The sequence below is a fragment of the Anabrus simplex genome, chromosome 13 (assembly GCF_040414725.1).
Source record: "Anabrus simplex isolate iqAnaSimp1 chromosome 13, ASM4041472v1, whole genome shotgun sequence".
Lineage (NCBI taxonomy): Eukaryota > Metazoa > Arthropoda > Insecta > Orthoptera > Tettigoniidae > Anabrus > Anabrus simplex.
Window position 1 is genome coordinate 100,921,176 of NC_090277.1, and position 14,537 is coordinate 100,935,712.

Sequence of the window (14,537 nt, forward strand, 5' to 3'; positions counted from 1 at the left end):
AAAGCATCTGACTGCATTTGTAATTCGTAGCGAGAGCTAGCCAGCATATTTAATTGCAAATGAGGAAATGGTATTGCTGACGTTAAACTCTACATGGGTTTCTTTCGTAAGACAAATGGCAATGTCTGGCCATGTACACTATACTGTCCAAAAATAAATCTCCAACTACTGTTAGCATTTTCTTGCAACTAACATAAAAGAAGAAACTTATCATATAAAACTAAAAATATAATACCTCAAATATTAAGGTAATAAACCTCTAACTTTCTAAATATACAGAGGAAAGATACACAATCACTGCAGTTTTAATTCCATAAAAAATATCATAAAAATTACAAAAGGTACAAAAAATGTTCCAAATAAACATGTCACTGAACACCCTCTCGCCTCTGACAACTTACTCTTAAGTCATACGCCCGAAGTTTGGACCATTATTATTATTATTAATAATTATTTTTTTAGAAGATGTTAATCATGGATATTTTATATCGTACCCTCATCTGGTAAGGGGTGTCAACAAGCAATGCACCCATGAACATTGTCGAACATGATCATCCTGGTGGTCCAAGTGTTATGGTATTGGGAGGCATAATGTTGCATGAACGTACTGTCCTCCAAACCTTTGTCTTTGAATAAAAGTGTAATATCTGTTTGTCTCATCGCATATTCCTTGGAGTTGCCTGCCGTACCATACTGTAGCAGTTCTTCCTATGTAGGATTCAAGTTTCATCGAGCTATGGCAGTGACACAACGTGCAACCGAGCCAAGAGATTCTTATTTGATATATGGCCAACATATCACCAATGAGCTTAGAAAATATGACCACAGCACTTTAGCACAAGTTAAGCGTATAATTAATAACATCATTTGAGCAATTATTAAGGTAACATTTATTTAGAAACTGCTCCCTTCAAGAGGAGCTTGAAATTTTTGTAATTTAGGTCTCTGTACCTATCCATAGACCTTTTTTATCCTGCATTTTAATTATGCATTACATCAGACTGACAATTATATTCAACAATGTGCATTTAACTTTCACGTAAGCTGGACGTTGACTTGTTTTCTGGTATGCGTAAGGTTACATAGGATTTGCTAGTGTCAGCATACTGTGTCTCGTGAGACACTCCGAATTGGACAGTGATAGGAGATAAAAGCCATGTCATCAGGAAGGCGAGTTTGGGCCTAGCCATGGGTTAGGAGGTAGCTTTCAACTTTGATATGGGCTGAATCATTGAAAATACCCATTTAGAGTGTGTGGTGATCTTCAATTTAAGTTAATTTATTTACTGTGAACAGTGTAGTGGTACCTCATTGATTGCATCAGTTCATAATTTTTATAGTCAGATATGTAAATTTCCTTATAGTAATGTGTCTATCAGTAATTTATCAAACATACAGCATATGAAGTGGTGACAAATTTAGATTAGCATATCAAATTTGGAACATCATAAATTTTTTTAGATGTTAATCACATATATTTTATATCGTGCCCATCTTGGTAATTAACTTATTATTTTAAATGATATTTAATGTTTTATGGTTTAAATTTGATTTATTTGTTTAGTGATTTTCTGAAATAGTAATTACTGTGCTTTGGAATTTTCCATCGAGCCCTTAATGTGTTTGTAGTCCTTACTATTTTGTTTCAATTTTTATGGACCATTATATTGTTGGTTGCCTTATTAAACATGCCTCGTTTTATTTTCCTTAATTAATTGGTTCCTTTTAATCTTGAAATCCCCTTTGTCACGTATTTACGTATTATGATACTGATACTAGTGTTACCTCGACAATGGAATCTGGAACTGATTCGTATTGTTGATTACGTAATCCATTATTAACCTTATCTGTCTTTGGGAGACATGTTCTGCCTGGTACAGTCTGTAGTGGGATCTTTTCCAGTTTGGACATGGGTATGATAGAACCTGTGTTTGTGGGTTTTGGTTGACTTCTCTTGAGTTTTGGCTTGTGATCTTTCCGTTTTCATTGGGCTTGTGATCTTTCAGCTTTCAGTGAAATTTTTTGTTGCATCTTAATTTCTTCTGGAGTGTTAAGTGTATTTTCACTGCATTTCCTGATTAACATTTTATTTAGCTTGTGTTTGATGAATCACTAATAATAACTATAACTACAATAATAATAATTATCTTCTTTATTCTAAAATAATTTCTCTAAATGTCATTCACCCTAAACAGTTTAGCATGTTATCTGAGGTATCAGCTCATTGTAATTATATTTTCTTGACTGGTATTCATTTAAGTATAATTTATTCCCTGGGTGAATGGGAACATCACGCTTTCCACAAAAATAGTTTGTTTCACTAATAATTTTATTTCTGAAGCATACTTTGCACCTTCTTGAGAGGAACTGTACTCTACTTAATGGTGGAAACTTCAAGACAATATGCTTTTCCTCTTCCCATTTAACCTAAATGGTGGATCCTTGGCTGGTGCCCTTTTTTGGTGGCAAAATTGCAGAATGTGGACTTCATGCTGATGAAGTGGATGGCGCTGAGATGTCGGGAAGAGGTGACTGTACTTGTATGTTGGGTTCACTCTCTTCCTGGAGCAAGTTCCTACAGTAACTACTGTGTGCATGGAATTCAGAAATGTTTTTTCTTTTTTAGAGATTTAACTTCTGAAAGAGTTGAAATGCAATAAAAAGTGAACAGTACAGTAAATGAACCTTTTTTGGGCCACTTTACAATTTTTCTCATGAAAAGATAGAGTGCCACATACTGGTCTGCAGTATCATCACCATGCATGTGTTGATTAAAGTCAGTCTCAGACTTTGGTTTCAGTTGTTTCTTTCTAGATTTGTTTCTTTCAACCTTTTCTACTGAGTGGATGGCAGTTACCATAGTAACTCTTTGTCCCTCCAAGAAACAAGCAATACATCCTCATCTCTTCTGATAGCCATTTTGGCCTGTTTGAGAATTGCGTGATGTTCCTTTACATCTTTTGGTACACCTCTATTTGACTGTATTGTTCCACATACGGCAGTGTTCTGTCCCTGTAATTGTTTCACGATTCCAAAGCTTCTGCAATAATTATCCATATATACTGTATACCCATCACCAAGATAATTTTGAAGCAGCTGTAAAACTGTGCTTTGTAAATTCACACCACTTGCATCATACATCATGAGTTTACAGATATGCCCCATGTTAGACTCACAATCTATCCTCACTAAAATCTCAAATTTTATTATTTTACTGGGGTTGTATACGTGGAAAATTAGGCACCCTCTCCAGGATAGCATTTCCTCATCCAGAGCAATTTTCTGTTTGGGGGTATAAAGCTCTGTAAATCTGGCATCAAGTTTCTTTAAAATGGGTCTATTTTTATATAATCTGTCAGTGCAGTGCTGCGCTATAACTAAAGTGGAGAAATGACACAATACTTTTGAAACAATTTTGTTACATGTTTTTTTTGAGAAAACTGGAGTGGAGAAAATTGGGTCTTCTGCTCAGTATATTCTGAGAAATGGTTTACTAATGATACTGGTAGTGAGCATCAAACCCAGGAAGTCTCATTTCTGAAACCATCACCATACTCCAGGTTTGGGAAAACAGTGTTTAGATAAAGGATGTGGCACAGCACTGAGTACCTGACTGGCATACACATGTTTGCTCGCATAGGTATTCAAGAAACAGATTTACAAATTACATTTTGTTACTGTTTTCTGTTTCTATATTTAGACCTGTTTTAGCTGTAAATGGGATAGCAATTAGTAAGATGGGACATCTTGTAATGCCAGTGTACATGTATGTTAATTTTATTATATTTTAATAGTTAGAATAAAGAAGAAATATTTCAGTAAGTCAGAATTGGGGAACAGTCTTGCATCACGTGCCTGCAATAACATGTTTACAAGAGCAGATGTCTGTTATTGACAAACCAGTGTCTAAGTAGCCCATACAGATGCACTCGGCTTCACCGACAAAGAGATCAAAGCCAGCATCACCGGTGCAGTTGTCCTCTAGCCTAAGACAGAGAGACAAAAGTACACAGAAAAGGACAGAGATATTAGTACCCAGAGAGCAGCACTTATTGGGACAAACAGGTCATAATAGTACCCAGGGCGAATAGCTAAGTAACGACCCTGGTCCAACACCTAAGGTAGTGGGAAGGGACTGACCTTTGCTTGATTGAGACCAGATATAACCCAAAACCAAGATGGCAGACGGGCTCTCTCAATCAGTCATTCAGACTCACTTGACAGTGAAATTGTACAAGTGTCACAAGGCAGAATTCGGACTTAGAGCTTAGTAGTAGCCTTGTGAGCAAGCTCCCGTCAGACCAACATAGCCTAAATTAGTAAACATATATTTTGTATATAGTGTTATAGTCGTCCTGAGTAATAAAGGACAGTTGCATTACTTCAATTTTTATTTCGGGAGTCCAGGACCAAGTACGCACCTACAAATTACCTACAGGACTGTTCAGCAGGACAGGTAATACGCCAACATCAATGGCCAGTGACCGACCACTAGAACACCTCCCAGGACAGGTAGGTCACAACACACCATCCATTTCCACATGGTGGTTTCCTGACTTCTTGCCCACGAAAATAAGTCCTGCCAGTACACGAATTTTCTGCCCAAAAGCACCTTGCTACCCATGGTAAGGCCCTGCCGCCATGCCTGTGTGGCTGTGTTAATCGACTCTGAATGGCCAGTATTTGCCCATGTCTCATCTGTGTACACTATGGTTTTTCCTTTGGCTCTTACCTTGTAAACACTGCGTCAATACCTGCAATGCCAAGCAACAGTATCTTCCCTGTCACTTAACAATTATTTTCTCCTTCACTTTGAGTATTTAAACCCCATATCTGACAGTAGTCACTGCATGGTAGTTTTAGAGAACATTGAAAGATCATTGTTCTCATTAAAAATTGATAGCAAATTGATAGATCGTTTTCCCTGTACAAGTGAACTTCTCTCCTTATTGCTGCCCAGTTAAAGGAAAAATACTTCTGTAGTTGAGTTACTTCTCTGTGTGTTCCTATACATTTTCAAGGGGTCTGCAGCCCTTTTCTGTTTTTATAATAGGCTTTTATCTTGAGCACGGTTGTATATGCAGCTCCCACTGCCTCAGCTGTCTGCCATTTGGCTCCATGGCTAAATGGTTAGCATGCTGGCTTTTAGTCACAGGGGTCCCGAGATTGATTCCCAGCAAGGTCGGGAATTTTAACCATAATTGGTTAATTCCTCTGGCACAGCGGCTGGGTGCATGTGTCATCTTCATCATTTCATCCTCATCATGATGTGCATTCGCCTATGTGCATCAAATCAAAAGACTTGCATCCAGCAAGCCACACTTGTCGTCGGACAGTCTTGGCACTAAGGTCGTATGATAGTTCATTTAGCTGTCTGCCTTCCCACTTCATGAAGATTAGTAATCCCATCAATAACAGTTTTCACCTTGAAATGCTTATGAATGGACAGAATAATTTTTCTCTTGCTGGACATAATAATCTTGCATTGCACAAAGTGCTATGTTCACACAATAATATTCAATAACAAGTAAGAAAAATAATATGCCAACCTACTTACAAGAGGATTCAGGAATTAATAATTAGCACTCAATATGCACATATACTTTTTAATAGTGTAACACAGTGATAAATTTCTTCTACTACTGTTTTAAATGGACTGTGATAGTAGCTGCACCCACATGATCACAACATCCACTGATTAAATGTGGCAAACTCTTGCTGACAGAGGCATCTCTCATACCATGTAACAACACAAAAGACGCAGCCACTCTCACCCATATTTTCCAGTGGCCTATATCTTCCTGCTTTAGTTTGCTTAAAAGATGGCCCAGAGTATACTTATTTTATGAGAATGAGAATACTTGAATTTTAAGATTTCGAGAGTGGAAATATATTTAGGGGGAAAAAATCTACACACATTTCACAGAGTATGAAGCTGAGTTACAGAACATTTTATACCTTCAGTCATTTTGATACTTTTGATGCATCATTCATCATAAATTTATGATTGGTCTGAATATGTTTCTCCATGGAACCTAAGTGCAAATATTTCTTGAAGCAGAAAGTACATTGGTAGTTTTTCTCACCTGAATGAGTTTCTGACATATGTCTCATCAAACTAGTTCGAGAACTAAGTTCTTTTAGACATATAGTACATCTGTAATCCTGCTTTCCCAAGTGTTCATTTCGGTGTCGAACCAGCTGTCCTTTCTCAAAGAATTCCTCTAAGCACAAATTACAATGAAAAAGCATTCCTCTTGCATGAAGGTCTTGATGTGCCCTTAATGTTGTAAGGTTAGCTAAATATTTTGAGCAATATGAACACTGGAACCCCTTCTCTCCTTTGTGAACTACCACATGCCTGGATAAGAAGTAGCTACCAGTAAATGTTGCTTTACAAACAGGACATTCATACTTTCTTGTTGTTCTAATATGGTATTCTAAATGTTTCTTCAAAATGCACTGGGATTTAAATCTGTAACTACACTGTGGACAGTGAAACTTTCTTTCATTTTTGTGTACAAAAATGACATGTCGTTTAAGATTTGCTAGACGTGTGAAGGATTTACTACACTGACGACAGGGGAACTTCCTCTCTTGAACATGCTTTCTCTCAATATGTTGCATTAGAGTTCCTTGACTTTTGAAAGTCTTTGGGCACATGTCACATTGGTATGAATTTCTTTTGGCCCGAGATGGCCTGGAATGTTCTCTTAGAAACTCATTCTCTTGAATGCATTCTTCACTGTCAGGGGTTTGTTTTTTACTCACACTCAGTGAAAGTGGTTGGTGTCTGAAACGAGAAGAGGCATCATTGGTAATTTTCTTTTATGCATGCATTTCATAGTAGAGATCTTTTATTTTGTCCTAATATTGCTTCGCTTTCCGTGTTCATCACTTTAAGACAAATGCCAGACCAATTTTATGCTTTCAGAATTGAATTACATTTACAAACCAATAGAATAACTGGAAAAGCACCAAATTCTAACTCCTATAAGTAATTAGTAACAGCCTATTTATGAATAGGTTGTCTCGACCTACAAGTTTCCTAAGTTATTACTAGTCTAGTGTGGATCAGTTTGGGTAGTAGTGAATGTATTATAACTGATAAATGATGCAAAACAAGACCTGTACTTACACTGCAGGTTTTAAGCTCAAGGTGATACCTTCACTTGGCAGGAAATAGTGTGTTTGCAAGAACTGGGCCTGAAACCGATTTTCAAATGGGAATTATTGATCCTCCCACAGACCAAAACATCTTGCTGGGAAGATGTTGGGAAAAGAAGTACTGGAATATATCTTCGAATTAAGAGATAATGGATTGGCAGTAAGTCATGAAATGATTCCAACAAAAGCACAAGGCATAAAAAATTTGCATGGAATCTAGAATTAAGAATTCAAAGCTAACAGAGGATGGACAACATAATTTATGTATCACAAACTTAAACAGTACAGAAGAGTGCCTCCAAGAAAGGAGGAACATAAAATTGACATTCTTATATTAATTTTCTGTTTTACCGACATTAGCTTTATTTAGAAGTACAAAATCTAAATTACACATTCTAATACTAAGATGTAGATTGTAATGTTAAGTACATCTCACTGCATGAGTTTTGGTTGAATTACTTCATCCTAGCAGGATGAGGGAGAATTATTGCAGAGACAGTATGTCAGTAAATTCAGCAATTACATTCTCTGTTAATATCATGAGCTTTTAAGTAGTAGACCTAGAGGAATTTAGCAAGCCACTATTCTTTCTGTCTCTCAATTTTCAGCTTAAAAAAGGAAAAAGATGACAATAACAGCATTAACAGTTATAAATTTTCACCTTTTGATGTTTCCAAATTCTCTTGTATTGATGATCTGATTATATTACAGAACTGGTCACCCTCAATGAAGGACAGGCAATTTATTATTTCTTTAATATGTCTATCTCTCTAGACGATAAATTTAGGTTGCTGTCAAATTTTTCCAACAAGATACATCACTTACCAATTCATGAGGATCCTACATCCATGGAAAGACAATTTCAAATAAATTTTGTAATTTAAGGAACATGGATTTTATTGACTTATTGAACAAATACAGGGTCTCTCATAATAAACTCAGGCCGAATGCATGGTATCTGTACTCTGCGTTACGGCGGCTGCCTCAGCCAAACTTATGTTGTGTGCGCTCGCCTTGCTTTAAGCATGTATACAATCTTATATGAAATCTTACCTTATAAAAGCTGCTGGAAGTGTCGTCCTTCCTGTGTTATACAGGCATTGTACGATGCGAGTGAGTTCTGCCAGTGTAATGTTTCTGATTCTGTTCGTAATGTATTCTTTCAGTTCCTCCAATGTGTGTGAAGATATGTTTGATTACCCCTTTTCCTTCAGTTTACCCCACAAGTAAAAATCACACCTTATTAGATCTGGAGAACGAGGGGGAAAAACTGTAGACCAGCACTGATCACTCTGTCTGCAAACACTTCCAACATTGTAAGAAGGGGCTGAATCTTGTTTAAACTACCCACACAATTTTTCTTCTTCCATAAACTGAAGGAAGAATGATGTCCAAATGTCATCTCGGTACCTCTCTGCATTTACTGTTGCCTTGAAAAAAATAGACCCACTTATTTGTCTTGCAATAACAGCACACCAAACACTAATCTTCCTATCATAATGAGGGGCTTCATAAAGACCATTAGGATTTTCTGCGCCCCAATAGCAAGTGTTACGACTGTTCCCATGACAATTAAGATGAAACCTGAAATTTTACATATGAAAATATGGTGTAGCAATGATAACGGTATCATCATGTTAACAGCTGGGATTCAGACTGGCAACTTATGCTTCAAAGGTCAAACACATGCAGGCTGCTTGCAATTTCAAGAAGTATGCGCACGCCTCCCTGAATGCAGCTGCTGTAGCCCAGAGTACCATGCATTCGATCTGGGTTTATAAGACAGAACTTGTATATCAATTTTCTATATAACTGATGGATGTACAATATATATATTTTAAAGGACATCAGATCAAAAAGCATGAAGTACCTCATTCTACACATCATTTTTTCCCCTTTTAACATTTTTCCTTAAAGTTCTTAAAAATGGGTAAACAACACATGAATAATTACAGTACTTTCCACACTGATTACAGCTATAACTAGACCTTTCTAATTCATAAGACAGAGACTGCATGCTAGTATACAATCTTACCCATGCAATAAATTAGATTAATGTCAAAGCTGCATTACTGGTGTCTTGTGAAAGTTATGGGGCTATGTTGTAATTTTCTTATCATCTAGAGTATAATAGATGCAAATAATCCAGAACAATATGGTGAGATTGCAACAACTGAATGGTATACAAAAACTTTCTAAACCTAGCACCAAGCCCGAGAGTCTCAAAGCTTTCTAAAGGGTTTCTATCTTGAATGAGGATGCCTATCTTACTACGGATTGGATTATGCAGTGATATGGTTGAATGACCCTTCACACAGTCTGATGATGATGATGATGATGATGATGATGATATCATCGGTTTAATCGAATCTATAATACCAATATAATGGTCCGTTATTGGACATTATTATCGGTGATTATTTGAATTAGCGCTCTCCAAGTTGTCTTGTTCCATACTGCCTCCTTTAGTCATTCCAAGGTGAAGGTGGTGTCTGTTTCAATGGTATCTAACCAACGAGTCCTCTGGTGACCTTGTCTTCTTGTACCACTGATCATTCCTAACATGATTGCTTTTTCCAATGCATCTGATTACATAACATGGCCAAAGTATGCTAGTCTCAGATTCATAATCTCACCAACCAATGACATACGGGCTTGGACGCACTCTAAAACTGCCTTATTGGCAATTTTTGCATTCCATGGTATTCATAAGAGTCTTCACCAACACCAGAGCTCAAAAGCACCGATCTTCCTTTTGTGTGCCTGTTTCAGCGTCCAACTCTCACATCCATACCTGAACAGTGGGAATATAATTGCAATGACTAATCTGTACTTGGTAGTCTAGATAACCTTATTTGATTAGTAAGGTATGCTCCAATCACTTTCTTGTCAACAAACAGAAGTAATCTTCTATAGCACAAAAACTCGTACGTGATATTGCACTAAAAATAGAGAATTATACAGTAAAGTATAATAAGAACAAAACTACCTGGCCTGATTATGACATCATTAGTACGAATGGATTAAAATCCACAATATATTGTGATTAGGATTGTTCCTTTATTTCTAGGTCAATGGCTATAAAAAATTTCATTCTTACTTGAGGATCGGCCAACCCCCATTGTCCTCCCCACCACCAACCCAACAAACTAAGAAATACAGAAAGAATATATTGTGCTCACTCATCAAGGACGAGATCAGACACCATATAATCAGATTCTACTTCCTCCTTCACAACCTGCAACAGAGGTGTAATGCCATACTCAAAATTGAGGCCTTGATTTTTTAAAAGAGAACCTCTCAATGAAATCAAGAAATGTTCCTTAACATACATTAAATAATTATACACAAGAAAACAAAAATAGGTGCATTAATATTTTAATACACACAAAATATAAAAGCAAGTACTGATTCAAATATCAGAGTGAAAATAGTTGTCTGAGGGGAAGGTACACTCATATTCATAAAAACCAGAACACCTTGAAAGACTAGAGATAGGAAGTTCATATTCACAGGACATGTTCAATAGTATGTTCTGCAGAAACGATTAGCATTTCAGTCACCTAGGTTCAGCCTAGTAGGCAATGGGTCCTCCGTGGGCACTGGTAACTTGTTTCATGCGTGATGACATCGACGCGTATAAGGCGTGAATGGCATCCTGGGGTATAGCCATTCATGATGCATTCACCTGATTCCACAGTTCATCTTTGGTAGTTGGCACTGGGTCACAGCGCCACAACATTCGTTTCACCATATCCCACACATTTCCAATTGCAACAAGTCTGGTGATCGGGTAGGCCAGGACAACAGCCTGACATCCTCTGACAAGAAGAGAGCACGTGTTCGTGCAGCAACATGTTGTCATGCATTGTCCTGTTCAAATATGGCGTCTGGAGTGTTGTGCAGAAAGGGTACGGCTACGGGTCACAGGTTGTCATTCACATATGTTAAACTGGTCATAGTGCGCTGGACATGCACTAACTGTGATTTGTGGTTGTACCCAATAGCACCCCACACCATAAGGCCTTGAGTTGGTGCTGGTATGAATGCAGTCAATGTGATGCCTCTTCCCTTGTCTGCGGCAAACCAAAATGCGACCATCATTTTCAAACAAGCAGAACCTGAATTCATCTAAAAACACTATCTGCTGCCTTTTCTGTTCCCAGTGACATTTTTCCATACACCATTACAGTCTAGCATGTTTATGGATATTAGTCAAAGGTAGATGGAGAAGTGGACGATGCGCCAGTAACCCAGACCATAATGAACGGCAACGGACTGTCACTCCTGATATTGTACGATATGTTACACTGTTTCACTTTTGCGCCAGAGCCGAGGAGGACGCAGATCTGTCCTGCAATGCCATTCGGATGAGGTGTTGATCTTCTCAGGGGGTGGTCTTGGTGGTGTGTCGTGTTCTACGTCCTTCTGTGAACCATTCTGTACACACCAGTTGCACTGCCGACACACTTCGTCCCACATGAGCAGCAATTTCCCAGATGGACTTATCATGTTCTCTCATGCCAATAATGCATCCTCTTTCAAACCCATTAATTTGCGGTATGGTTCTCGCATATGTCTGTGAGGCATCTTGCACGTCTGCTCAAGTCACACTGATACATTACCTTCAGTTTATAGCGACGAGAACCACAGGCACATTTTACCAGTCGGTGGTGGTCCGCCAAGATATCAATGTGGACCTTGAACCTGAGGGCCAACATGGTTCAAATGCTAATCATTTCTTCAGAACATATTGATGAAAATGTCACGTGAATATGAACTTCCTATCTCTAGTCCTTCAAGGCGTTCTGGTTTTTATGAGCACGAGTGTATGTATCTATGAATGAATGTGGATCAGTGGGAGAGTGTCAGCCTCCAGATCCCAAGATCATGCGTTTAAACTCATCATATGTAATCAATTCTTGAAGGGTGGAAAATAGTCTATTATGACACTGGTGATACACTGGGTGTTTATCCAACAAAATTAATTAAAACTCTGCTATGTAACACTAGAGATTCAGGATTCTCTGCCATCTGTCGAAGTAAACTGGAACATCAAAACTGATGCAGAGGCAACCTAGATAATATCAAATTAAAATGCCTGTACTTGGTGGCTAAGACTGTATTTTTTTTATTATTAGCAGCAAATTCTTCCAATATTGGAAGATGTTAAGCAAATAACTCAATTCTTGTGTGGGTTCTTGTTTTTCTAATAGGTTTTCATTCTCTCCAAGAAGACTTGTTTACGTTCTGCCAACCACTTTGCTCTGTAATGTTTTCATTGTGGTTGCTCTGATATAGCTTCTCAATTGTTTACTTTGTGTCTAAAAATGTCTCTTTCTAGAATGTCTGTTGAACTTATGTTTGTGTTTTTGAGGTCCTTTCGAAGTTCGTTAAGCCACAGTGTTGAGTTCTTGAGCGAGGTTACACAATATATTATCCTATTTGTCAGTCGATTTTCTGGTAATCTAGTCAGATGGCTGAAGAATTTCATTTGTCTTTTCCTGTCATTTTCAATGTTTGAGAATTTTTCTGTTGTTTTGATTGACTAATCTGTAACTGTCTTGGGTGAATCTTGCTCCTAAGATTTTCGTAATGATCTTCATTTCTTCTTTTTTGATTTCTTCAAATTCTTGTATTCTGTTGAGTGCCAGTTTCACTTGCGTAAAGGACTGTTGGTTTTATGACTGTGTTGTAATGCAGAATTTTTGTATGTCTTGACATGGATTGTTTGTTATAGATGTTTTGGACTAACCCTAATGCTCTTTTAATTTTTTGGAGAAGAGTTTGTTGTGAGATCCTTTCAAGGCCTGTGGATTTGATAAATTCTTGGAGGTATTTAAATGAATAAATGGTATATAATAGAATGCTTCTCTTCTGAATCTGGATGTCCAGGAACTCGGGAAAAAGTATTCACTTATTGTAATAATACACATAGTAAATTGTTTATAATACAAAATTTTAAAGATATTCCAAACAACAAATTATTTACTTACACACACATAGGGCTTTCTTTCTGCTGGTACATGTACTGGTAAATTTTAGATTGTAAAAAAAAAAAAAAAAATGGTGGTTAAATTTAGATTTATTGTTTAAAAGTGTGTCTCCAATTAGGTGCAGCCATCATTGCTTAATGTCCAAATATGGCATCAGGAAGTGTCAAAAGATTAACTATCATCCGTCCGACTCGTTGGCTGAATGGTCAGCGTACTGGCCTTCAGTTCAGAGGGCCCCGGGTTCGATTTCTGGCGGGGTCGGGGATTTTAACCTTAATTGGTTAATTCCTATGCCACGGGGGCTGGGAATATGTGTTGTCTTAATCATCATTTCATCCTCATCACAATGCACAGGTCGCCTACGGGCGTCAAATAGAAAGACCTGCACCTTAGCGAGCCAAACCCATCCTGGGATATCCCGGTACTAAAAGCCATATGACATTTCAACTATCATCTATAGGTTTGACCTATCATAAAGTATACGATATCAATCTGGTTCGATAGCACTACTCTTTCAACTGTACACGCTTGCCTCTTAAAATATCACAACTTCCTTCTTGTGACTGGTATCGGCTTCACTTCACTTCCTGTTCACTTAAGTGTATTGCTTTGTGTACTGTGGTTGTGTCTGTCGTGCATTCTATACATGAACTGGTTTGTTTCCTCTGGTCTTTTATCAAATGCAATGAACTCTAAAATCACTCAGTTTTTCTTTTCTGCTCCGGCAAGAAATTGAAACTTTCTGAGAGTGAACCAAGTGAATGTAATGTGCTGAAAGCAAGTTTGGGAGAAAATGCTGTGATGAATCTGTAAAAGCTGAATACGTGGTTGTGGCTACCAAACATGCAATTGCGAATTAAAAATCTTCCTGTGTGTTAGACGCCACAGAAAAAAGCTGATTTTTGCAGGGGGAAAATGACTGGTTAATTATGTAAAATTGAAGGCATGGCTGTAAAATATGGCAAAAGTAATTGATTTCAGCATGGACAGAAATAATCATATGAATATTTCTAAGCCATGGGCAAATGTCCAGATTACCTCTTTTGGTGAAAAATTAAAATAATCAAATGACTTCACTATCAAGCATTATCCATGATCATAAAATTAGTTCTGTTCATACGGCAGCCACTAACATATTAACTGCTGCAAAGGAACACGAGTTGGAGGTCTCTTTTACTCACACTTTTGAACATGACAAAGAGATAACCTCCTAAATCTTCAGAATGACCTATAAAATTGCCAAGAAAAATCAGGCATTCAAGTGAATGGTAGCAACATGGGCAGAATTTTTCATTTGACTAATGCTTGGATCACCATATCAACATATTTATTGGAGCTCAAATTAAGAATGCCCTAATGAATAAAATGACTGAA

At 37.5% G+C, this 14,537-nt stretch overlaps 2 protein-coding genes across 4 annotated transcripts in view; both read right to left on the reverse strand.

Moving 5' to 3' along the window:
• Positions 1-14,537, reverse strand: part of LOC136885096 (zinc finger and SCAN domain-containing protein 12) — a 60,014-nt gene that overhangs the window by 19,026 nt on the left and 26,451 nt on the right. The window lies entirely within an intron of this gene.
• LOC136885095 (gelsolin-related protein of 125 kDa) overlaps positions 5,663-14,537 on the reverse strand; it is a 34,522-nt gene continuing 25,647 nt past the window's right edge. Inside the window, exons 5-7 of one of the 3 annotated variants that reach the window (XM_067157546.2) lie at positions 10,350-10,405; positions 7,139-7,206; positions 5,663-6,793 (exon numbers count right to left, since the gene is read on the reverse strand). In XM_067157546.2, the coding sequence (XP_067013647.2) occupies positions 7,155-7,206; positions 10,350-10,405 (108 nt within the window). In that variant the 3' untranslated portion in view covers positions 5,663-6,793; positions 7,139-7,154. Of the gene's footprint in view, positions 6,794-7,138; positions 7,207-8,486; positions 8,598-10,349; positions 10,406-14,537 lie in introns of those variants that run through there. The other 2 variants (XM_067157548.2, XM_067157547.2) reach the window with 2 other exon arrangements.